Consider the following 26,336-nt stretch of genomic DNA (forward strand, 5'->3'; position numbering starts at 1 on the left):
TCATGTCATCTTTGACCATTTTGATGGGTTTTTCCCCCACTAGTTCTCTCTTCTGGACTGTTTACCTTTGCTCATTGGTTTGACAGAACGTTTGTCTTATTTTCTGGGCTATTGACTGTAGCTCTGTTTCAATTTCTTGCTGCTCTAGATCTGACCCAGATTACTAGAGACAGAGGTCCAGCTTGTCAAAGGAACTTGGGCACCCAACTCCCACTAATTGCCATCTTGTCTATTCCCCTGTCTATAAGGTTTACCGGCTAGTTCATAGGCTCAGTGAGGGAAATGTGAGCTTTTAACCACAGAGAATACCTGGGTAGGAAAAGGATCACTGTAATGAAGAAGCGTCTCAGAGAGATTTGATAGGCCACAGAGGCAGAAATAAACGAGAAGCACAAGTGCCAGGCCAAAGCTTTAAGCACAACTGAAAAGCTGAAAAAAGGAGGGTTTTTTTTAATGTTTCTCATGTGCCACTGAACAATAGCTACCCAACAAAATCATGAAACAACAGCAACCGAAACAGCACAATTGACATCTAACATCAGTTAGCACTTCACAGCATCAGCCCTCTGATGTTTCATTCAGACGTGACCAAGCTTAGCCCATGCCAAATCCAATTGGGATAAACCAAGTTGCTGTGGGATCTGGGACTTTTTGTGGGAAATCATGCAGTTCCCAGAGAGCAGACTTGGCATAGCCCCGGCCTGTTCTTCTTTTCATGCCTTGTAGGGAGACATGCGCTGCCGTTCCTGGTAAATTTCAAATGTACACCAAACAGATCATTGCTTCGTTAGTTATCTCAGTCTTTTCGGCTCAATTGACACTCAGGTGAAATTTAAACTATTTTCACCCATTTCCCCCAAATTCAGTCATTTAAAAAACATTTCCGCGTTTTACAGCACACTCTGGTACTTCTCAATAGTTAGGATGGAAGCCCTCCCTCCCCCCTGCCCCGTGTAGACATGTGGGGATGTGAATGGCAGCATACTGCACCTTCCACCCCACCCCAATCGGTCCAGCTTACACAGCAGCACCACAAAAATGGCCTTTTTGCTGCCATCTTCACCCCTGGGCCATGGTGTGAGTTTTTCCCACAAGGGAGGAATTCAGGGCATTTCCTGGACTTCCCCCTCCGCCGTTGCCCTTGTTATGGCCGAGCAGAAGGCAGCAAGAGTGAAATCTTTCTAAGAGTCAAGACTGCGGCACGGACGGCAGCACTAGCCTACCACGATGGGAGCCATTGCGTTTCCATTTAGGGGCTCTCTCATGAGTTCCCCCTACCTAGGCCAACATGGCGAGGCAAGCAGCAGCTCCTTAACTGTTCTGTCCGATTGTTATACCATGTCCATCACCACATCTGAGCTCAACTGCCTCTTCTCCACTTGACATAGCAGCTCCGCATGAGGGGAAGCAATGAAAAATTGCCTGGACAGCAGAAGCATGTCAGAGGGGTGCACTTAGGGGGCTGTGGAGAGACGTGGTGTAGGCAGCCGCCAGGCTGTATATCCAATCCCCCCTGTAGCAGAACTCCACTGCTTGGAAATCCATGGAAGAATGGAGTGGGATTGTGTGCCAGCAGAAGAATTTGATCTCTGCATAAGGATCTTTGGACCAAAGTTGGCCAACAGGAAGTAAGTATCTATCTGGCAAAGACCTTGACGTGTTTAATAAAAGTGCTTTTGACACAGTACTGAAGCTGGCTGAAGTAGTTCAGGGCTCTATTCACCCAATCACATCGTCTTTTGATGTTTAACGGAGATTCAGAGGGCACAAACCCATTCGCTGTCCAACATCAAAGTCTTTCAGAGGTCGACATACAGCAGGAGACATTCCTCCACTACAGGGCACTAATTATATTTAAAGTTTCTGGTGCTCTTTTTAGTATTATTTCAGTTACCCGGAAGGTTTTCAAATGATTTCATATTCAGTTAGTATTGCCACTTAATTCCCAAATCACTGCAGAGCTCAGTGCATGCAGCAGGGGCTGTCTCATTAGAGAATTTAGGTCACATAGTACATGAGGTTTTGGTTTGGATGTTTCCATAAAACAAACTAAAGCAATAGTATAAATAATCAAACGTAAGTAGCATCTCAGTTTAAAAACATGATTTGAAACATTCCGCTTTGAGATCAAAGTTCACAAGGTATTGGATGGAAACCCTTAAGTTTTTCCCAGCCCCGTGATTCACAGCGAAGACATTTTGGAGTCCAGAGAATCCCTTCACATGCATATACTGTAAACCTTCTGATTTCCACCTTTCAGGTGTACAAATGGAGGAGTCACCTTTCACATGCCTTCAGAAGAGCATTTGCATAAACCAGCTAAGATGTGTTTGCTGTGCAGAGTTTTAAGTGTAATGCAGGTAGTGTAAGCATATAAAGAATGTCTGTGTCTCAACAGAATGTTTTATTGTGTATAAAGCCTCTGGCTAAAAATTCACTTTTTTGTGCCTTTGCCATTTGTGGCTGTCATAAAAATAAAGGGAAGGGTAACCACCTTTCTTTATATAGTACTATAAAATCCCTCCTGATCAGAGGCAAAACCCTTTCATCTATAAAGGGTTAAGAAGCTAAGATAACCTCCCTGGCACCTGACCAAAATGACCAATGGGGAGACAAGATACTTTCAAAGCTGGAGCAGGGAAACAAAGGGTCTGTCTGTGTGATGCTTTTGCCAGGAACAGATCAGGAACGCAGTCTCAGAACTTCTGTTAGTAAGTAATCTAGCTAGAAATGCGTTAGATTTCCTTTTGTTTAATGGCTGGTAAAATAAGCTGTGCTGGATGGAATGTATATTCCTGTTTTTTTGTTTCTTTTTGTAACTTAAGGTTTTGCCTAGAGGGATTCTCTATGTTTTGAATCTGATTACCCTGTAAGGTATTTACCATCCTGATTTTACAGAGGTGATTCTTTTACCTTTTCTTTAATTAAATTCTTCTTTTAAGAACCTGATTGCTTTTTCATTGCTCTTAAGAGCCAAGGGTTTGGGTTTGTGTTGACCTGTACAAATTGGTGAGGATTTTTATCAAGCCTTCCCCAGGAAAGGGGGTGTAGGGCTTGGGGGGATATTTTGGGGGAAGACATCTCCAAGTGGTCTCTTTCCCTGTTCTTTGTTTAACACGTTTGGTGGTGGCAGCATAGGGTTCAAGGACAAGGCAAAGTTTGTACCTTGGGGAAGTTTTTAACTTAAGCTGGTAAAAATAAGCTTACAGGGTCTTTCATGCAGATCCCCACATCTGTACTCTAGAGTTCAGAGTGGGGAGGGAACCTTGACAGTGGCATAGAAACCATTTTGCGTAGTCAGCAGCATTATGTAGGTCTGGAGTCCTTGTAAACTGAGCTTCATCATTGACCAAGATCTTCACCGAGATTGGCTCAAGGCAGTATACGGATACTAGTAACTGTTGGCATCATGAGAGGATTCAACTCGTTTTATATTGGACATCCCCATGGATGTCCATGACTGTTCACAGAGCCTCCTCCATTTCTACCCTGTTCTGCTCAGGGTCTGTGCTACTACCCCGCGGTCTAAGTGATTCCTTGAGCGATATATCATCCACCTGCTTCTCTTCATTTTCATTGGCCTCTTCACGAACCCAGTGGTGCACACAGTCCTGTTCAGAGTTGCTCCTAACGTACCCAGGCAAATTCATGTGTGCCTCATTTTGCCTACTGGCATTTCTGCAGACTTTGCTGGAAATCAGAACCATGCGGGAGCTGGCCACCATCTGAGACTGGCTGCTGGTGCTGTGGGTCATGTTGGTTAGGACGGAGCCATATCTGTAATTGCCACATGGAGTCGTCCTTTTCCAGTCAATAGCCAGGTTCCATCTAGTCCAAGTCTTCTTGATTTCAGTCTGAACCTACCAGAGGGAATAACAAAATCAATCAATAGATCTAAGGCATAAATTGTAAGGGGAAGGAGTCAAAAGCTAAAGGAAACCTTTAACCATCTTCCCTTTAAAGCACAATCTTGAAAATTCACATGATATGAAGCCCCTCCAGCTGTGTAAAATCAGGTTAAAAAATCACGTATTAACCCTTAAGAAAAATCCCAAATGCCCATACAAATGTCATCACCTATCAGCCAGATTCTAATTAACTTTCTCAAGTTGTACAGTTCCTTTCTCCAGTCCTATTGTAATTATAGATTCAGATGATAAAGCCAGAAGGGACCATTAGAGTAAGGTGTTGCTGAAGTAAGAGCATCAGAATCTGGCCCTGCGTCACTAATGTCACCTTGACTGAAAGACCTTTTTAAACATTGCATTTACATTTCATCGTGCATGTCATTTCACTCCGTTGGTACAATGAATATTACTAGTCAGTTTCCGACCAAGCTGCAAATAATACAGGGGCCTGTTCAAATCTAGACAAAAATTGTTTCCATTTTGTTTATTTTATAATTCATAACAATTTAGGGAACCAACTGCCTGACCCTATCCCTTTAAGAGTTGCTCAGTAGCTGTAGGGACAAACTGCTACCTTGCAACTACCCTCTTATTACATTCTGTAGAAAATATCCCTTTCTGTCACGCAGTGATTTTTGGTTAGGAGCCTCATCCAATCCGGGCTTTCAACTTACCTCTCCATTGCAGTAACAATAGATGATGGAGACGAAGAAACCCTGAAGGATAAGGAAGCAGAAATCATTAAGGGATAATTGCCATGTGAAGAAGCGTGTCAAATGTAAGTCTCCTTCCAGCTAAATTTTAGTATGTCTAACTTATGTTAAACATATTAATGAAGTTTATCATTTCTCAAAGTCTTCCGAGTTCTTTCCATGTTGTTTTAGCTACACCCAGCAGAGTTTTATCTGTTATCACAATCCCTGGAGAAAGAAGACAAGGAGATGGAAGCTAGATACTCTCTCTAGTACAACTGGCTGGAAAATATTCCCATGAAATATTTCACATTCCTGGGGGGGAAAAAAATTGGTGTCAAATGAGGACAGAAAGTAAAAAAAAAATGTGAAATGTTTTGTGAGAAGAAACTTCCAGAAAAATTCCCTTTCAGGAGAACTAAAATGGAATGTTTCCACTGGCCAGAATCCTGCCTGCAAAGAGAGTGTGAAACTGACAAGAGTCAGAAAGTGAAATTAACAAGACCCTTGCACAGGGCAGTTGGAAAACCATCACTTCAGTTTTCCTGAGAGAAAATCAATTTTTGTTTTGCAAAATTGATATTTTCCTACAGAAAATTTTGATTTTTGTGAAAATGGCATTTTGTGTTGGAAAATTATTCCAACCAATCAGCTCTGCTCTCTACTATCTTCAGATTCGTGTCTGCAATGTCTGCTTTCGCTGTTATTTCTTGAACCTACATAATCTTGTGGTTATTTACACCCAGTTGGCATAGTAATTGAATCCATAGAGTAGAAAAGTAAATTAAACTCAGAATCTTCACCCTTGAAGCAGAAGTTTCCTAACTAGGAAACAAAAGACATCTATTTTATCACAAAAGCTAATAATACACCAGCAGAGAAAACACACTCCAGATATAGTCCTCACAACCCTTCCATGGTAAATAGCACACAGAGGAGCAGGAGTACTGTTGTGTTTTTCTCTAGTGTGGAACGAACCCCCAGAGCCCCCAGCTGCTCCTAGGTTTAGGAACTCAATGACCAACCTTGTCAGAGCTCTGTAAAAATGTGACAAATTGGAGGATTGGGCCAAAAGAAACCTGATGAGGTTCAATAAGGATAAGTGCAGGGTCCTGCACTTAGGACGGAAGAACCCAATGCACAGCTACAGATTAGGGACCGAATGGCTAGGCAGCAGTTCTGCGGAAAAGGACCTAGGGGTTACAGTGGACGAGAAGCTGGACATGAGTCAGCAGTGTGCCCTTGTTGCCAAGAAGGCCAATGGCATTTTGGGATGTATAAGTAGGGGCATAGCCAGCAGATAGAGGGACGTGATCGTTCCCCTCTATTCGACATTGGTGAGGCCTCATCTGGAGTACTGTGTCCAGTTTTGGGCCCCACACTACAAGAAGGATGTGGATAAATTGGAGAGAGTCCAGCAAAGGGCAACAAAAATGATTAGGGGTCTGGAACACATGACTTATGAGGAGAGGCTGAGGGAACTGGGATTGTTTAGTCTGCAGAAGAGAAGAATGAGGGGGGATTTGATAGCTGCTTTCAACTACCTGAGAGGTGGTTCCAGAGAGGATGGTTCTAGACTATTCTCAGTGGTAGAAGAGGACAGGACAAGGAGTAATGGTCTCAAGTTGCAGTGGGGGAGGTTTAGGTTGGATATTAGGAAAAACTTTTTCACTAGGAGGGTGGTGAAACACTGGAATGCGTTACCTAGGGAGGTGGTAGAATCTCCTTCCTTGGAAGTTTTTAAGGTCAGGCTTGACAAAGCCCTGGCTGGGATGATTTGATTGGGGATTGGTCCTGCTTTGAGCAGGGGGTTGGACTAGATGACCTCCTGAGGTTCCTTCCAACCCTGATATTCTATGATTCGATTATTTGCCTTTGGCGTCAGAATTACACTGTTACATAGCGTCAAGGGTCTGCAGAAAACCAGAGAGAAGGGGTAAGGGATGAGAAGGACAGTGAACAAAACGGATAATGTATCTCGCACCTGGAAAGAGTTGAAGAAGAGCTCACAGTGCATTCGGATCTGCCATCCCAGCCCGGTGAACGTGTGCGGTAGGCACACAAAGACAATATAATGCACCCCGAAGACCAGAATCAGAATCAAGGTGGACTTGGCTAACTTCCTGTAAGAGAGTTACAAAAAATACAAGACTGAGAGTGGATTGCAGTGAGGAGATCATGTAGACTCATTAAGATTACATCTAACATAAATTTGTTGACTTTTCACCCTCCTACAGAGTAATGACGTCCTATTTTGTTTTTAGCCAATCATTTTCCAGCATAAAAGAAGTCCCAGTGGCAATGTGGGATAATTACATTTCCTCAATCCAGCATAAAACATCAAGTCCCACTTGATTCTGTCCCCAAAATGTACCCCAACAAGGGTGATTTGTACTGCAGCCGTCACTCCCTCAGCAGGTACTTACTATCTGAATTAGCACTGTGGTACACAAGTACTTTTCTATTACATTGGACCCGTGAGAGCTTTTACACTTCATCTTGAAAAAGCAAAAGCTCTCTTTTCTCGTGTGAAATGCTGACAAGCTCATGAGCCTAGGGAGGGTTCAGTTAAAAAGGAAATGGGCATTTCCAAGAAAACACTACAAATTAAGGGCTCTACTGTGGCTTGCAGCAAAAACCCTTCAATAGGGTGTGGCTTGTAGCTGCAACACCTCAGTGAGATATCTGTGAAGCATTGGAGCTCCAAGAGGCCCAGTGGACATGTGCCTACTGCTACATCCCTAGCATGGCTGGCTAGCCCAATGCTCAGTGTGGTGGAGGCTGGGAGCATGGGCTCACAACCTCCCCATCGCACCCTGTCTACTTTTGCACCCCAGGACGTACCAGAAGGGATCAGTTTCAAACTCTTCCAGAAAATGGCGGAGGTGCTCCCCTGGTTAGGACTGCCCTTTCAATACAGCTTTGCAACTTCAGTGTGCCACTACCTAGCCGGCTGCTCGGGTAAGTGTGACAGCCACGAGTGTTTTTCCCATTGGCAGGTGGTGAGAAGGAAGATGTAATCTTTCTTTTCTCATGCAGGCCTTTGCACATTCATCTACGCTTTTGTCACCTTAGGAATAGTTTATTGTAATTCACTCTACAGGAGGCTACACACAGCAATCAACTGGAAACTGAAGCTAGTGCAGTATGTGGCCAACCACTTGTTAAGCAGAGCGCCGTGGAGAGAATACATTACACCAGTGCTCCAGAGTCTGAACTGACTGCCTATTTGGTTCCAGCTGGAGCTTTAATTATATTAAAATTTGCATTTCTTTTGCTGTTTGGACTTTTGCAGGAGCCATGAAACAAAAGCAGAGATCTCTAGGGTCAAGCTGGGTTAGCCCTATAAGACATTCACTGCTGACGGATTTCTACAACTCTGTCACCTTTTGGAACCATAAACTGTAACTCATTGGCATATATATGCTTTACCTGTAAATAATTCTCTCATTCCTTTTCTTAGTTAACAAATCCTTAGTTAGTTTATTACAGGATTGGCTACAAGCGTTGTCTGTGGTGTGAGATCTAGGTACAAATTGACCTAGGGTAAGGACTGGTCTCTGGGGACTGGAAGCAACCTGAATCTTTTGTGGTCTTTGGTTTTATGTGGCAGCCAACTATCACTGAGTCCAGCTTGCCTGGCTGGCAAGATAGCGTGGAATGCCTGAGGGGACTGTCTGTGACTCCATGGTAAGACTGGTATTGTGCTTCAGGAATTCACATTTGTTACTGGGTTGGGGAAATCTAATTTTTGGCAGTCTGCCCTGAGATTGGCACTCACAGCTGTGAACCACTCCAAACAGTGTGACAGTCCTTCATTGGTTTGGGAGCTGGTTAACTGAGACACCACCTTTCACCTTGAAGAGATGCTGGACCTTGCTTGAGTTAAAGGTAAACATCTGCTGGCAGGACATTCTCCAAGTTGGGTGCTCAGTTTGGAATGCACTCCCTCTCCTTGATTCGCCACCCCCAGAATTGTTAACCTGCAAGACCCATCTGTTTTCTCAGGAGTTTGGTAGATCAATGGGTTGACTTGGGTCCCAAGTGGTGGTGGTGGTTATAAGAGTAAGAGGGGATTTTTGAGAGTACACCTCTATAAGAGTTCTGTAAGCATTTGTGTGTGTGTGATTTTTTTTTTTTTAAATGATATTTCATTATGGTTAGGTGTGCTAGAGTTGTAGCCTCTGCTGGATAGATCTAGATTAATGAATAAATTCGGGCTGTCAATTAATCGCAGTTAACTCACGAGATTAACTCAAAAAAATGAACTGCAATTAAAAAAATTAATCGTAATTGCACTATTAAACAATAGAATACCAATTGAGATGTATTAAATATTTTTGGATGTTTTTCTACATTTTCAAATGTATTGATTTCTGTTACAACCCAGAACACAAAGTGTACAGTGCTCACTTTATATTTTTGATTACAAATATTTGCACTGTAAAAATGATAAACAAGAGTATTTTTCAATTCACCTCATACAAGTACTGTAGTGCAGAGAAAACGGGCTCAGAGGTGATTCCAGCTCATCAGGTGACAGTCCCAAAGGGGATCCCTATGACCGAACCCATCACAGCCAGTTACAACAGTGCCATGCGAACGCTTGTTCTCACTTTCAGGTGACATTGTAAACAAGACGTGGGCAGCATTATCTCCTGCAAATTGTCACCAAACTTGTTTGTCTGAGCAATTGGCTGAAGTAGAACTGAGTGGACTTGTAGGTTCTAAAGTTTTACATTTGTTTTATTTTTGAATGCAGTTATTTTTTTGTACATAATTCTACATTTGTAAGTTCAACTTTCGTTATTAAGAGATTGCACTACAGTACTTGTATTAGGTGAATTATACTATTTCTTTTGTTTTTTACAGTGCAAGTATTTGTAATCAAATATAACTATAAAGTGAGCACTGTACACTTTGTACTCTGTGTTGTAATTGAAATCAATATATTTGAAAATGTAGAAAACATCCAAAAATATTTAAATAAATGGGATTCTATTATTGTTTAACAGTGCAATTAATCGCTTGACAGCCCTAGAATAAATGAATGAATATTTTTCAGAAATGCCCACAGGAAAGCTGAACTTGCATGCCCACACAGTCTGGAAGATGAATTTACAAAACCAGGATATTTCAGATGAATGTAGCAAAATAATCCATCAACCCCGAAATTTCTCAGAAGCTACGCTTCAAAGGCTGCTTCACCTTTTTATTGAGACTTGTAGGTGATTCATACCGTTTAAAGCATCCCTTTTAGCCAGAAAAATCTTGACTATGCTGTTACACAAAATCCAGCCCAGGGATTTACCTGTATTGTTTCCTTGTGTCATACCCAACAGCATTTGTCTCCCATATTTTGGTTGCCAGAACCCGTACGGTGTTCAGGAACAGAATGAAGTTCAGCTGTAAAATGCAGAGCGGTATTACAGGGGGTTTGAAGGTTGGTTGAAAAGAATGTAATCAGGAGCATAGGCACAAAAACAATGAAGAACATTTTGCCACATAGGAAAACTGCAGCAAGGATAAAATATATCTTTCTGATCACTGGTCCAGGACATTGCTTGGAAAAGTTACTGGTTCTGAAGTTCCTAGCCCTGGCTAGTTGTGAGATATCACATCACTTGGTTATCATGGATGGGCCAGATTTTCAGCTCCATTGAAGTCAACCATGCCAAATTAAACCACTTCAGTTCTGACATGGGTTAAGTTAGATATTGATGAGGTGTTAATTATGGGATCCCATGCTTTCCATTACTAAATGCTTTAGGGCCAGATTCATTGGCCTGGAGGCTACTCCAGAGGTGCAAAGTGGACTGGCTGCCTGGGTCAGGGGAGGGAGGAATCCTTGTGTGGCAGAGAGATGATATAGACACTCCTATGTCAACCCTTCTTGGGTTTAGTGTAGGGGGAATAGCCTGGCAAAAGGGACTGTGGCTATGATGGTCTTTTGGGGCCAGAGGCACCAGGTTTAAGTCATGCTGGGGACAAGGACCAATGCCCATTGACCACATGATCAGGGAGTTGCAAAGATGGCTTAATATCACCTTAGTCCATCACCAACCTGTGCACTTCCCCTGAGCACAGTTCAGCCAGTTCTGTGACTCTGGGCCTAACTCCAGCTGTGCTCAATATAGCAGCAGCTCAAACCACATCAGGATCTGAGTAGAAACAAAAGCCAGATCGGTATAATGTGTGGGGTGTTTTTTTTTTTTTTTAAGGGCTGATGTCTTCAATCTGGCCAGGATTACTGGAGTTGGCAGTACCAGCTCTGTGAAATTGGACGAATCCCAGCTTCCCAAAGCTATATGGCATTTCTTTCCAGCCCAGGGGGTTTGGGAGATACTGCACCTTAAAACAGGTCCCGCTGAACTGGCGGAGATCTTTTCGGCATTGCTTGAGCACTGGACATAGTAAGCCCTAGTCTTCACACCAGTGTAATTTTTCTATGCATCACAGATAGCCCTGTTATCACAGTTTATTTCGCATTGTTTCCCTTGTACGTACAGCCAGTGTTACTTGTGTATACGCAGGGCTTTCATTTGCAAACCACTCCTTTCAAGTGCAGCTTTGGCAAGACTTCTGTGGTGTAATTTAGAAATCCTGAATACACCTGCTGCCTTTATTAGGCATAGAAAGAATTTTCTATTCCATGCACTGAAGTGCCTATTATCGCACCAGCTAAGCCCTCCCACAGAATTGGATGTTGATTGTGAACAAACAAACAATCAAATGGTCTCATAGTGTCAGTTGAAAATCTAGTGAGTACGCTGCCAGGGGATCATACGCTATGCTGCCAAAAGGATGAAACTGAGAGTATAATGGGTCGTTTGTATCACTAACTGGAATCCCACGCCGTCACAACAGCATATTGCCAGTGGAAACAGTTGCAGTGAAAAAGGTTTGGGGTCCCTTAAGGAGAACTTTCATCCACATGAATCAAACAGAAATTTGTTAGGAAACTTTCAAATCTGAGCTACCGGTCAGACCCCTTCTCCCCAAAGCCCAGCTAGTCAATGGGAGCATTTTCCCATTCACTTCAGCGGCTTTGGACCAGGCCTTTATTGCCACTGTGACCTCTGAAATAAGGGCAGAACATCTGGGATCTGGAGGCAAACTGGTCTGGTGAAAGGCTGGTGAAAGGCTTTTGAATTCCTTGTTCCTATAGGTCCTCAGAGGCTAAGTTTAGGACATCAATTCACACAGGGCCTGAGCCTGTTTCTCCTGCTGTTTAAATCAGAAGTAATTCCATTGAAATTGTTGGCGCGAGACCAGTGGCATGAGAGAAGAATCAGGTCAAGAACTGGACAGCATCATATATGAACACAGACAGTTCATTCACATATTACTGAGGCTGTAAAAACAGGGCTTGAAGAAAGGACGCCCTCCCTGCGTTAAGCATGGCAATTTCCATTACACACATTACTGCCACTTTCACCTTGAAAGATAGTGAAAGGTCCCAATTGACACCAAAAGAATGGACTGACTGCGCTCAAAATACGGCACCGAAGTGGAGTATACTGACAGAGAGCACCTATGTCACTGTTTTCTGGCAATTCCTTATTTCTACAGCAATTCTAAATAGCACATAGTTAGAACGGTACGCAGGGGCCTCTCGCGCCAGTGCTCATAAAGATACCAAGGGATGTGACGCATCCTCCGGCAACAAAATTTTTCAAATTAAGATTTCATGTTTTTCTAGCAGATAGTGCAAGCAGAGCTATTGGACGTGAAGCAGGAATTAATTCTTTGACATTCGATGGCCTGTGATTGCAGGTGGTCAGATTAAATCATCACAATGATCCCTTAAAAATCTGTGACTAATTGACCTGATTCCAATCTCATTTACACAAGTTCTGTGCGGCTGTATATCATTGGGCATGGCTCTCCTTTACACTTAAGACCCTTTTACACCATTATATCAATGTAAAGGAGAATTTACATCCACTTCACATTGCCAAAGAGAGGAAGAGGGGCCACAGTGTAAACACAAATCAGGTTCCATTGTCTTAGTGGAGTTAGTTCTCTTTTACACCTATGTAAGTTAGCCCACAAACAGCCCCAAAATCTTCACTAACCAAAGAAAAGTTGACTTTGTCGTTTTTTTGAAACCTTTCATTTTGATGTTACTCTTTTTGGTTTCCTGGGAACGTGGCTTTAAAAAGAATCTGCTTTGTCTCGATTTGTTTTCATTCCTCTCAGCCAGTTTTTATGCTGGTTTGTTTGTTACTTGGCTTTCCTGAAATATTTTCATTTGAAAACAAACCAATGCATCAGATATAATGTCCGGTCATAGAACTGGGTGGCTTTTGTACTCAGAGAGCAAACAGCAGTGTAAACTGTTACTCTTGGGCTTGAAGAAAAACCCAGTGTTCTGTTCTAGAGACGAAAGAAACAGCTAGCTTGCGATCGGAGTGTTTGATAATAAAATTTGTTCCGTAAAATAGGATGGGGGCACAGTAATGTTGTTATTTCTATGTATTATAGTAGTGCTTAGTGGCCCCAATTGAGACTGGCACCCCATTGTGCTAGGTACTGTACAAATACTGAGATTATGTCTACACTACACAGTGCAGGTAGGCATGCCTATGCTAGCTTTAATCTAGCTGGTGGATCTAAAAACCCGCAGTGAAGATGTGGTGGCACAGACCCTTCCGTGGGCTGTACAAGCTGCCTGGAATCCTGGGTAGGTAGTGGGGTCTGTGTCTCCACAGTTTCATTACTAGTTTGGCATGAGAGTAGCTTGCTAAATGCAGGACCAGCATATACCATTCCCCAGACAGTTCTCTCAGTGCAGCTAGTCCTCACCTTTCAAACCTCGTCCACTCTCCTGAGGTCTCAGCCCCACAGTTTTGTGATGCTGGCAATCAAGTTGAAACTGCCATGCTCATTTTCATTTGGGAAGCAAGCTGGCTTGGAATCCAGATCTCCTGTCCCAGCCTGTCATAACACTTCATTTACTTCAAATGTGTTTTCAGCCCAGTAAGAGTGATAGCTCTGGAAACTCACCCAAGTGTCATTTTGATTATAATAAAAAAGCTTGGTGTCAAGTGCAGAAGCGGCTAATAACCAGGGGCCATGTCTAATACCTAGACTCTGAGTTAAGCACATTTCAATGAGCCATCTAAAAGCCTTAAATCACAGATGAGTCTGAAAAGTAGATTTTAATGTCTGGACAAATTTGATCATTTATTACAACACCGCTCCTAAGACAAGAGACTCTGGCGAGAGCTGCAGTGCTGCAGCCATTAATAGTGAATTTTTATGAGGCCGAGGCAGCAGAAATTGTATGTCTAGAAACAAAGGAGGATATAAATGTAAATATAACAGAAGAAGAAAATGCTCTCCAAAGATTTTTTTTTTTTTTCTGCTTCTCCTGAAGCAAACAAAATTGACTGTGTAAGGATGCATGTGTCCTGGTTACAGAAGCACCTTTGACAGGTTAGGTTGATGCACGATGAAAATTCAGTATGCAGCAGCCCTTTAAAAAAAATCCCATTTTCATGTGTTCTTAAGGTGTCACGTCAGGCTCTGCACAGTGTATAGATGAGCTCGGCAGAGGTGTTGCAGGTAAAGCTACGCTGGGATAAATAAGAAAGGGCAATTGGCTGAGTGTTCTCTGGCCTCATGGCTTTGGGATTCAATCCCAACTCAATGGTCTGAAACAGACCAAATCTGATCAGTTGACATGATCAGAAAGTGAGAACCATGTCATGAAAATAGCACAGTGTTATTTGTTCTGCTGGTTTAGAAAAGGAACAATTATTGGGTTATTCCAAATTTTTTCTTTAACATTTTTATAGAAAATTTTTCGTTTGGGACTTTTTTTATTTTTCCTTTCTCTGCCCCCCCCCGCCCTTCCCATGTTGCCAACAGGAAGAATGATAAATCAAATCTCAAAAACTTAAATAAGCCCCCCCCCCCCATTTTTGTTTTCTATGTTTGTTCAAAACACCAGGACCGTTTGGGAAAAAAAAGGTCAAGAAATTTGTCAATTTCCTAAAAAGGCCATTTTTGACACTGTCCCCCCCCCCCCCCCCACCAAAAATTGTCCACCCAGCTCTACTACTGATCCTCACGGCATGCTGCAAAGTTAAGCTTTGGTGGGGAAAGGGTATTTATGTTTTTAATATGCTGGGGTTGCTGATGGTGGGTTATACTGGATCGCCCTGCTGTGCTTTAGCTATTTTGGGGAATATTTCAAAATTATTTTTAAGTTATGCCAGGGGAGTGTACAGCTACATTCTGTTTAAATATAATATTTATTTTATGGGCCAGATTAATTAGTAGGATAATGGAGACATAATTCTTGTTTTCCCTATGCATTGGCAAATGCCAGTCTTTTTAATTCTGTATTTGAATAAATTGTTCAAGTTATAATCATCAAGTATTTTCATGTGTGTCAAAAATTGGGCCATATACAGAGCATGAATGAGATTTGACATACTGATTTTATATAAATATAGACATGAGATTAATCACGAGATGCATGAAACTTGGCAGGTCCAGCTGCCGTATTATTATTATGTTTATTATTTGTGTGCCAAGTTACGGTAACAAAGAGTAGTGCCCAGTGCAGTAATTGGGTTGTGCAATGCTGCCCAGGACTTGGGCCATTGTGGATACAAGCACTACAATTCTAAAAGCAAAAGTATGGACTCATTAGCATTATCCGCTCTGAAGAATCTACCTTCATATCAAACTCCCAGTAGTTTCAATGAGGGTTTCGCACATGGAAGAGCCGCATGATTCGGCCCCTGGAGCCACACATCACTTTCCTATCTTCCTTGCCCCAGTCTGTGCTTTTCAGCCATTCCCTTTAGCATGAAATGTTAAAGGGCTAAAATTTAAGATTGAGAATATGGGCACGGGGATTGAAACTGCAAAGAAGATCTTTCATTTCCCATATACTTTTGAAAATGGGACTCACGTGATTTTGAAAAGGTAACCCTTGGCCTACAATTGAATATGATCATTTTTATCAGCTATCATAAACAAAGTGTTCTCAGTCTGGAATTTTAAAAAAAGAAGCCATTACAGCTTTTGCCCTAAACGTTCCCCTTGAGGTTCAAAAACAAAAAGTTGGATTAACTTTATTTTTAAATTGCTTTTCATTGTCACCCGTTTTTACACTTCTGGATGGGACCAATAAAGGAAGTGATTAAATCCTGATGCAAAGGCTGTTCTTATGTTATACCTGGCCTGGACAGGAAGCACTGGAAATTCCATGAGAACATCTGTTTTCGGGCAAGTTCCAGCCAATTTTGTAGACTCAAGAGATTTCAATAATTAGGAAAAGGATCTGAAATTTGGAGCGTTTATCTGAACAGAGTCTAACTGCTGACTCTTCATTCATCCATCACTAGGGAAAGCTTCACCTTGATCAACTTCATTTCTTGAGTCACTTTTTCTGATAGATCCCAAGAGTTAGTTGAGAGACTAAGGTAACTTGCTCCTCATTCCACCCTCCCCATCCCCACTCTCACTTCAGAACCTGTGTCATTTACAGCAAAGCCAGAGAGTTTAAAAAAAAATCAGACAACCAATAAACTATTTACGCTACATCGCATGTATAAAACCTACCCCAATGGCTGCTAATATCGGTGCTTGGTAAATCCATTTGATAGCGCCGGCACTGAGCTCCCAGCATCTGTGATATCAACAAATACCTAGAGTTAAACTAATGACAACAGCACTAAACAATCAAAGTTTTGGTTTTTTGTTTTTTTTTAGTTTTGTTTTTTCCCCATTGGCTAGAATGGGTCATGCTCATTTTGGAGGCGTGTAGACGAATGGGCCACCGATTTAGGTCAGCCAACAGAAAGTCAGCGCTAGGCTATCAGTCTACGAAAAGACCAACGAAATGAGCCACATCATCACCCTCAAAACAATGACACTCCCCCAATCCCGCACTGGGACTAATTGCCTCCATTGTTGGCACTCGCAGAGTGAAAGGACAAGGAGACTGGAAGCTCTAGTCAAGAGCTGATCCCGCTGGGGCACTGTTGAGACCCTTTGAGAAGACAACGTGGGTAACTTCCACTTCTGCAGTAGTGGTTGCCCAGAAGGCGTCATTCGCCTGCGCTGTCAAGACAGCAGCTTTCATGAACATTGACTGAAGACATGGGTTTTAACCAGGAAAAGCATGTCAGCCATAAGTTCAAGCTTCAGAATGGGGTCAAAAAATGCGTTTGGCTGATAGATAAATGACGGAGAGTGGAAGCGAAAACAAGACTGATCAATACAACCCAAATGGCCCATATTAGACAAACATGCAGGGCTTTGACGACAAATGAGGAGGGTACAGGGAATCAGAGTTTGTCTCTACAAAAACATAAGCCAAAATGATGTGATGCTTTACCTCCTGCTGCATGTTTTCATTATATAAACGTAGGTATTACAGCTGTTTAGCTACTCTAAAGCAATGTAAATACTTTATCACAAATGCTACAGTTGGGTCCGCTGTAGCTGTAATCATGTTAACGATAGAAGCCATGACACTACTTGCTACATGCAGATACCATTGGTTTTACAGGAATAACATGTCAGTTTAGGGATAAGTTGTGAAGCTTTTTTTCCTGCCGGGGCGTGCTTACGCACACCCATTTGCCCATTGACTTCAGTGGGTCCCTGGTATGAGTGAGTGCTCTCCAGGCTGAGTTAGGTTCACACAGTTAGCCTGTGGTTAGTAAATAATGCATATAAATTGCAAAGTACTGGCGCATCCATTTACAAGTAGTCATGAGCCTGGACTGGCAAGTCTTAAGCAACCTCAAGCCTTGTTTTAGGGATATTTTATGAGCGCATTTCCTGCTGAATGGGCGTATGTGTTGTCTGAACATCACAATAATTTTCTGTCTTACTCTATATGAGACTCTTAGCCATTCGGCTTGTCAACAGCACCTTCTGCTCTCTAAAGGACTTATTTTCTTCCTGTTGTTGACAAAATAATGTCTGCAATTTCATACCGACACAGACATGAAAGAACGTCAACTGATTGTCATGCTGGACACTGTGTTTCAGCCCTGTAGAAAATGCAATGTTTTAGTATGAATCTACATTGTATATAAAGGGTCAAATGCTAACCAAACACACCCAAAATGCATCATTTGTGGTGTTTGCATGGCTATTTTTCAGCTGGAATAACAGACTTCTTAATTGACTTCTTAATTCAGCTGGAATAACAGACTTCTTAATCCAAGTGTGTGTTTGCTGAGTGAGTATCCGAGTGTGTGTTTGCTGGGAGCACAGTTTGAAAGCCTGAGCGAGTGCCTGATTGGGTGGTAGCCTGCAGGGGGCGGGTATTGGGGGTGTCTGTTTGTTTGTTTCAGGGAAGTCTGGCTGTTTTAAAAATAGCCAGAGCTCCGCGAACCAGCTGAGCGGCGGCAGACCAGCTGAGCAGCGGGGAACAGCAGAGCAGCAAACAGCAGGAGTTCGCCTGGGGTAAGCCCAGTGAGGCTTACATCTTGCCAGCTTCTCTGAGGAAGCTCATAGTAGGAAGGTGATATGGAGGGGGGGCGTTCAGCTATTGTGACCTGCACTGGATGTGCCATGTTTGTCTTTCTTCCACAGGACAGAAGCGACTTTGTCTGTACAAAGTGCAAGCTAGTATCCATATTGGAAGAGACGATTGAAGGTCTGGAGCAACAGATATCGACCCTGCATTGCATACAAGAATCTGAGGATTTCCTGGACAAAAGTCAGAATATGCTTCTACGGGCACAAAGCTCTAAAGATTTAGAGCAGGTTGCACAGCGGAGCCAAGAGGCCAGTGAAGAAGCTTGGCAACATGTGATCTCCAGAAGAAGAAGGGGGAATGTCCAGGTACCAGCAACGCAGACACAGGTAAGTAACCGTTTTCATGTTCTCTCCACAGGTACCATTGCGGAGCGGACCAGATGATACGTCTGGGGGGAGAAAGCAGAGGGAGACTCCGCTGGTTGGAAGGCATGAGATGCGCTGTCCTAAGGTTGGGGGTTCCACGATCACCACTCCCAGGAGAAGGAGGCGGGTGGTGGTGGTCGAGGACTCTCTCCTCAGGGGGACTGAGTCATCTATCTGCCGCCCTGACCGGGAAAACAGAGAAGTCTGCTGCTTGCCAGGGGCTAAGATTCGCGATGTGACGGAGAGACTGCCGAGACTCATCAAGCCCTCGGATCACTACCCCTTCCTGCTTCTCCACGTGGACACCAATGATACTGCCAAGAATGACCTTGAGCAGATCACTGCGGACTACGTGGCTCTGGGAAGAAGGATAAAGGAGTTTGAGGCGCAAGTGGTGTTCTCGTCCATCCTCCCCGTGGAAGGAAAAGGCCGGGGTAGGGACCGTCGAATCGTGGAAGTCAATGAATGGCTATGCAGGTGGTGTCGGAGAGAAGGCTTTGGATTCTTTGACCATGGGATGGTGTTCCATGAAGGAGGAGTGCTGGGCAGAGACGGTCTCCACCTAACGAAGAGAGAGAAGAGCATCTTTGCGAGCAGGCTGGCTAACCTAGTGAGGAGGGCTTTAAACTAGGTTCACCAGGGGAAGGAGACCAAAGACCTGAGGTAAGTGGGCAAGCAGGATACCGGGAGGAAGCACAGGCAGGAACGTCTGTGAGGGGACGGCTCCTACCTCATACTGAGAATGAGCGGCGATCAGCAGGTTATCTCAAGTGCCTATATACAAATGCACAAAGCCTTGGAAACAAGCAGGGAGAACTGGAGGTCCTGGTGAAGGCAAGGAATTATGATGTGATTGGAATAACAGAGACTTGGTGGGATAACTCACATGACTGGAGTACTGTCATGGATGGTTATAAACTGTTCAGGAAGGACAGGCAGGGCAGAAAAGGTGGGGGAGTAGCACTGTATGTAAGGGAGCAGTATGACTGCTCAGAGCTCCGGTATGAAACTGCAGAAAAACCTGAGTGTCTCTGGATTAAGTTTAGAAGTGTGAGCAACAAGAATGATGTAGTGGTGGGAGTCTGCTATAGACCACCGGCCCAGGGGGATGAGGTGGATGAGGCTTTCTTCCGGCAACTCACAGAAGCTACTAGTTCGCACGCCCTGGTCCTCATGGGCGACTTCAATCACCCTGATATCTGGTGGGAGAGCAATACAGCGGTGCACAGACAATCCAGGAAGTTTTTGGAAAATGTAGGGGACAATTTCCTGGTGCAAGTGCTGGAGGAGCCAACTAGGGCAAGAGCTTTTCTTGACCTGCTGCTCACATACCGGGAAGAATTAGTAGGGGAAGCAAAAGTGGATGGGAATCTGGGAGGCAGTGACCATGAGTTGGTCGAGTTCAGGATCCTGACACAGGGAAGAAAGGTAAGCAGCAGAATACGGACCCTGGACTTCAGGAAAGCAGACTTCGACTCCCTCTGGGAACTGATGGGTAGGATCCCCTGGGGGAATAACATGAGGGGGAAAGGAGTCCAGGAGAGCTGGCTGTATTTCAAAGAATCCCTATTGAGGTTACAGGGACAAACCATCCCGATGTGTCGAAAGCATAGTAAATACGGCAGGCGACCAGCTTGGCTTAACAGTGAAATCCTTGCGGATCTTAAACATAAAAAAGAAGCTTACAAGATGTGGAAGATTGGACAAATGACCAGGGAAGAGTATAAAAATGTTGCTCGGGCATGCAGGAGTGAAATCAGGAAGGCTAAATCCCACCTGGAGTTGCAGCTAGCAAGAGATATTAAGAGTAACAAGAAGGGTTTCTTCAGGTATGTTGGCAACAAGAAGAAAGCCAAGGAAAGTGTGGGCCCCTTACTGAATGAGGGAGGCAACCTAGTGACAGAGGATGTGGAAAAAGCTAATGTACTCAATGCTTTTTTTGCCTCTGTCTTCACGAACAAGGTCAGCTCCCAGACTGCTGCGCTGGGCAACACAGCATGGGGAGTAGGTGGCCAGCCCTCTGTGGAGAAAGAAGTGGTTAGGGACTATTTAGAAAAGCTGGACGTGCACAAGTCCATGGGGCCGGATGCGTTGCATCCGAGAGTGCTAAAGGAGTTGGCGGCTGTGATTGCAGAGCCATTGGCCATTATCTTTGAAAACTCATGGCAATCAGGGGAAGTCCCGGACGACTGGAAAAAGGCTAATGTAGTGCCCATCTTTAAAAAAGGGAAGAAGGAGGATCCTGGGAACTACAGGCCAGTCAGCCTCACCGCAGTCCCTGGAAAAATCATGGAGCAGGTCCTCAAGGAATCAATCCTGAAGCACTTACACGAGAGGAAAGTGATCAGGAACAGTCAGCATGGATTCACCAAGGGAAGGTCATGCCTGACTAATCTAATCGCCTTCTATGATGAGATTACTGGTTCTGTGGATGAAGGGAAAGCAGTGGATGTATTGTTTCTTGACTTTAGCAAAGCTTTTGACACGGTCTCCCACAGTATTCTTGTCAGCAAGTTAAAGAAGTATGGGCTGGATGAATGCACTATAAGGTGGGTAGAAAGTTGGCTAGATTGTCGGGCTCAACGGGTAGTGATCAATGGCTCCATGTCTGGATGGCAGCCGGTATCAAGTGGAGTGCCCCAAGGTCGATCCTGGGGCCGGTTTTGTTCAATATCTTCGTAAATGATCTGGAGGATGGTGTGGATTGCACTCTCAGCAAATTTGCAGATGACACTAAACTAGGAGAAGTGGTAGATACGGTGGCAAGTAGGGATAGGATACAGAGGGACCTAGAGAAATTGGAGGATTGGGCCAAAAGAAATCTGATGAGGTTCAACAAGGATAAGTGCAGGGTCCTGCACTTAGGACGGAAGAATCCAATGCACCGCTACAGACTAGGGACCGAATGGCTAGGCAGCAGTTCTGCGGAAAAGGACCTCGGGGTGACAGTGGACGAGAAGCTGGATATGAGTCAACAGTGTGCCCTTGTTGCCAAGAAGGCCAATGGCATTTTGGGATGTATAAGTAGGGGCATAGCCCAGCAGATCGAGGGATGTGATCGTTCCCCTCTATTTGACATTGGTGAGGCCTCATCTGGAGTACTGTGTCCAGTTTTGGGCCCCACACTACAAGAAGGACGTGGAAAAATTGGAGAGAGTCCAATGAAGGGCAACAAAAATGATTAGGGGTCTGGAACACATGACTTATGAGGAGAGGCTGAGGGAACTGGGATTGTTTAGTCTGCAGAAGAGAAGAATGAGGGGGGATTTGATAGCTGCTTTCAACTACCTGAGAGGTGGTTCCAAAGAGGATGGTTCTAGACTATTCTCAGTGGTAGAAGATGACAGAACAAGGAGTAATGGTCTCAAGTTGCAGTGGGGGAGGTTTAGGTTGGATATTAGGAGAAACTTTTTAACTAGGAGGGTGGTGAAACACTGGAATGCGTTACCTAGGGAGGTGGTAGAATCTCCTTCCTTAGAAGTTTTTAAGGTCAGGCTTGACAAAGCCATGGCTGGGATGATTTAGTTGGGGATGGGTCCTGCTTTGAGCAGGGGGTTGGACTAGATGACCTCCTGAGGTCCCTTCCAACCCTGATATTCTATGATTCTATGATAGTTGCTAGCACAGCTGAAATGCCTTTGAATGCTCATCAGAGTGCCACTCCATCAGTAATTACATTGTCTATCTGATGCCCATGGCTGTCATATCGGAGCACCTCAGAATAATGCATTTTTCCTCAAAACAGCTCACTGAGGCAGGGAAGTGCTATTATCCACATTTCCTGGACGGTGAACTAAAGCCCCAAAGAGACTGACTGTTCCACAGTCACACAGAACATCAATAGCAAAGCAGGGACTTGAACCCAGGTCTCCCCACTTCTTGGGTAGGGGCCTCACCCTTGGAGCAGAGCTTCAACTAGTGTCAATCTGTGTTGAACCACTGACTTCAATGGAGTAATGCTGATTTGCATCACCTGCTGTTCAGCCCATACATCGGTGATCAGCTTGCAAAATAGATATTTGAGAAGAATGGGATTTTCAATTAAAAAAAAGCCAGAAGAGTGGGAACTGGCTGGAGGCTATTTGCTGTTCATAGTGGGGGTTTATACACCAGTAGTGTTCCTTCTAAATGCCTGTATTTACACAGCTTACGTGGACTACATTATATTCTTTAATCGATTGTTTCTTTCGGTACCGAATGTAGCTCTCTTGAAAGGCGTCAGACTGATAGCCCTAAAGACTGAAGTCACCGACTGCACAGTATAAGTGACAGCCTACTGCTAGTGGAAGCTGGTTCCTTTTGAGTGCTGTTGAATGAGCTCTGTGAAGCCAGTTGCTGGTCTCCATCCAATTTCAAGTTGGCAGATGCCCATATCACAAAAACCACCTGAGCAATCGACATCTTCACTGGAAGACTCAGCAGCGAGGTCAAGAACTGACTTACCCATCGGCGTGGGGGAGCTCCCTCAGTTCAGAGTTTAATCATGGTGACGTGACAAGGCAAGGATCCTTGAACTGCAACAGCCCAAACCACCCCAGTTTGATAAAGGCCTTTCAGTCTCTGGGGCTGTCAATCTGGCAATTAAGCATGTTGCAGAATAGGTTATGTTCTGATGGCAAATTTGTGGAATATCCATGAATGGCAAGAAATCAGGCAAGAATATATGGCATGTAACAGACAAACAGCGCTGCTGTTTTTATTAATAAGATATTGTACTTGATTTCTTCTGGCCACTTACTCCACCGGGAAAGTATGTTTATTTTACAAAGGAAGCAAAGGCTGTTTGAATTTAGACAAACTAAAAAAAAAAAAAAAAATAAAAATCAATACACAGATTTAAAGACCAGAAGGGACCATTATGATCTAGTCTGACCTTCTGCATTACATAGCCCAGAGAATTTCACCCAGTGAGTTCTGCATCAAGATCATAAATTCTATTCGAATTACAGGACATCTTTTAGAAGTAGATCCAGGCCCAGCTCCTAAAAAGTAGTTAGGGACCTAATTCCCTTTTAAATCAATGGGAGTTAGGTACCTAAATACCTTTAAGGATCTGGGCTCCAGTCTTGATTTAATGAATTAAAGTGATGGAGAATCAACCTCATCCTTAAATTGTTCCAATGGCTAATTACCCTCACTGTTAAAAATTTGCACCTTATTTTTAGTCTGAATTTAGAGGGTGATTTTCTCCTTTCTGACAGACAGACAGAGGTAGAGGGAATGAGCACACAAGCCACAGTGATAGGTGCCAATAGTTTTGATTTTCCATACATTTAGGATGAGTGGATATACTTTGTTACACTAAGCTATACTACGTGACGGGAAAGAAATGTATAATATTGTACTGTTAATTAGAGCTGGGTGAAAAATGGTTTTCCCATCCAAGGAAAACTTTTGAGATTTTGAATTTTTTTCCCACCCTGACTCAGAATGAGAAGTCAAAATCTTGAAAATGTTTGCTAACCAATAATCACAAAATCAACCATTCAATCAGTTTGAATCCATCAAATAGTTCAGTTTCAAAAAAGTTCTTTTTTAAAATTTTAACTCTTTTTAAAACTACACTAAGCTTAACTTTTGAAACAAAGTCATTTTGAACTAAAACCCGGAATTTTTCTTTTAAAAAATATCAAAACAGGTCATTGTGACAACTTTGAATTTTTTTCGAAACAAGACATTTGTCAAAACCGTTCCTGTGAACTGTTTTGGTTTAGATGAATCAGCATTTTCTGCTGAAAAGCCATTTTCTTGACAAAAATCCCATCCTGCTCTTCCATTAGCACAGTGTAATGCTCTCCATTTCCTACCAATGGACTTCATTGATGATGATTTTTCAATATAAGAAATAGCTGGAAGACTCCAAACTGGAAGAGAATAACACAAGGCCCAATCAAGTTGGCCGTTTTTCAAAGAGATATTATTAAGGGAACAAGAGTAAACTATCCCACTGCGTAGGAAAGATAGGAAGTATGGCACTCTCGCTTAACCAGGAGATCTTCAATGATCTGAAACTCAAAAAAGAGTCCTATAAAAAGTGGAAACTATGTCAAATTACAAAGGATGAATATAAACAAACAATTCAAGCATGTAGGGACAAAATTAGAAAGGCCAAAGCACAAAATGAGATCAAACTAGCTAGAGACATAAAAGGGTAACAAGAAAACATTCTACAAATATATTAGAAGCAAGCGGAAGACCAAAGAAAGAGTAGGCCCATTACTCAATGGGGGGTGGGGGGGAGAGACAATAAAAGAAAATGTGGAAATGGCAGAAGTACTAAATGACTTTTTTGTTTCAGTTTTCACCAAAAAGGTTAGTAGCGATTGGACATCTAACATAATGAATGCCAGTGAAAATGAGATAGGCTTTAAAGCTAAAATAGGGAAAGAACAAGTTAAAAATGACTTAGACAAGTTAGATATCTTCAAGTCAGCAGGGCCTGATGAAATACATCTTAGAATACTCAAGGAGCTGACTGAGGAGATCTCGGAGCCATTTCATGATTATCTTCAAAAACTCATGGAAGATTGGAGAGATTCCAGAGGACTGGAAAAGGGCAAATATAGTGTCAATCTATAAAAAGGGGAATAAAGACAACCTGGGAAATTTCAGGCCCATCAGCTTAACTTCAGTACCCAGAAAGATAGTGGCTCAAATAATCAAGCAATCAAGTTGCAAACACCCAGAAGATAATAACGTGACAAGTAACAGTCAACAGGGATTTGCCAAGAACAAATCGTGTCAAACCAACCTAATAGCTTTCTCTGACAGGGTAACAAGCCTTGTGGATGGGGGGGAAGCAGTAGATGTGGTATACCTTGACTTTAGTAAGGCATTTGATACTGTCTCGCATGACCTTCTCATAAACAAACTAATGAAATACAGTCTAGACAGAGCTACTATAAGATGGGTGCAAAACTGATTGGAAAACCATTCCCAGAGAGTAGTTATCAGTGGTTCACAGTCATGCTGGAAGGAGATATTGAGTGGGGTTCCACAAGAATCAGTCCTGGGACCAGTTCTGTTTAATATCTTCATCAATGATTTAGATAATGGCATAAAGAGTACACTTATAAAGTTTGTGGACGATACCAAGCTGGGAGGGGTTGCAAGTGCTTTGGAGGATAGGATTAAAATTCAAAATGATCTGGACGAACTAGAGAAATGTTCTGAACTAAATAGGATGCAATTCAATAAGGCCAAATGCAAAGTACTCCACTTAGGAAGGAACAATCAATTGCTCACAAACAAAATGGGAAATGACTGCCTAGGAAGGAGTACTGCAGAAAGGGATCTGGAGGTCATAGTGGATCACAAGCTCAATATGAGTCAACAGCGTAACACCGTTGAAAAAAAAGTGAACATCATTCTGGGATGATCATTAGTGGGAGTGTTGGAAGGAAGACACGAGAAGTAATTCTTCCGCTCTATTCCGGACTGATTACGGCTCAGCTGGAGTATTGTGTCCAGTTCTGGATCTTACATTTCAGGAAAAATGTGGACAAACTGGAGAAAGTCCAGAGAAGAGCCACAAAAGTTATTAAAGGTCTAGAAAACATCACCAAGGAGGAAAGATTGAAAAAATTGGGTTTGTTTAGTCTGGAAAAGAGAAGACAGAGCGAACATGGTAACAGTTTTCAAGTACATAAAAGGTTGTTACAAGGAGGAGGGGGAAAAACTGTTCTCCTTAACCTCTGAGGATAGGACGAGAAGTTTAAATTGCAGCAAGGGAAGTTTAGGTTTGACAGGAAGTTTTTCCTAAGAACTGTCAGGGTGGCTAAGCACTGGAACAAATTGCCTAGGGATGTTGTGGAATCTGCATCATTGGAGGTTTTTAAGAACAGGTTAGACA

General features: G+C 43.1%; 1 protein-coding gene across 3 annotated transcripts in view; it reads right to left on the reverse strand.

Annotated features, from left to right (window-relative positions):
• Positions 1-327: 327 nt before the first annotated feature.
• The window catches only part of PTH2R (parathyroid hormone 2 receptor), a 105,007-nt gene continuing 78,998 nt past the window's right edge, over positions 328-26,336 (reverse strand). The window contains exons 9-13 of one of the 3 annotated variants that reach the window (XM_037912995.2): positions 16,184-16,250; positions 9,912-10,006; positions 6,585-6,723; positions 4,583-4,624; positions 328-3,860 (exon numbers count right to left, since the gene is read on the reverse strand). In XM_037912995.2, the coding sequence (XP_037768923.1) occupies positions 3,465-3,860; positions 4,583-4,624; positions 6,585-6,723; positions 9,912-10,006; positions 16,184-16,250 (739 nt within the window). In that variant the 3' untranslated portion in view covers positions 328-3,464. Of the gene's footprint in view, positions 3,861-3,883; positions 4,003-4,582; positions 4,625-6,584; positions 6,724-9,911; positions 10,007-16,183; positions 16,251-26,336 lie in introns of those variants that run through there. The other 2 variants (XM_043525510.1, XM_043525511.1) reach the window with 2 other exon arrangements.

This window comes from Chelonia mydas, chromosome 11 (genome assembly GCF_015237465.2).
Source record: "Chelonia mydas isolate rCheMyd1 chromosome 11, rCheMyd1.pri.v2, whole genome shotgun sequence".
Lineage (NCBI taxonomy): Eukaryota > Metazoa > Chordata > Testudines > Cheloniidae > Chelonia > Chelonia mydas.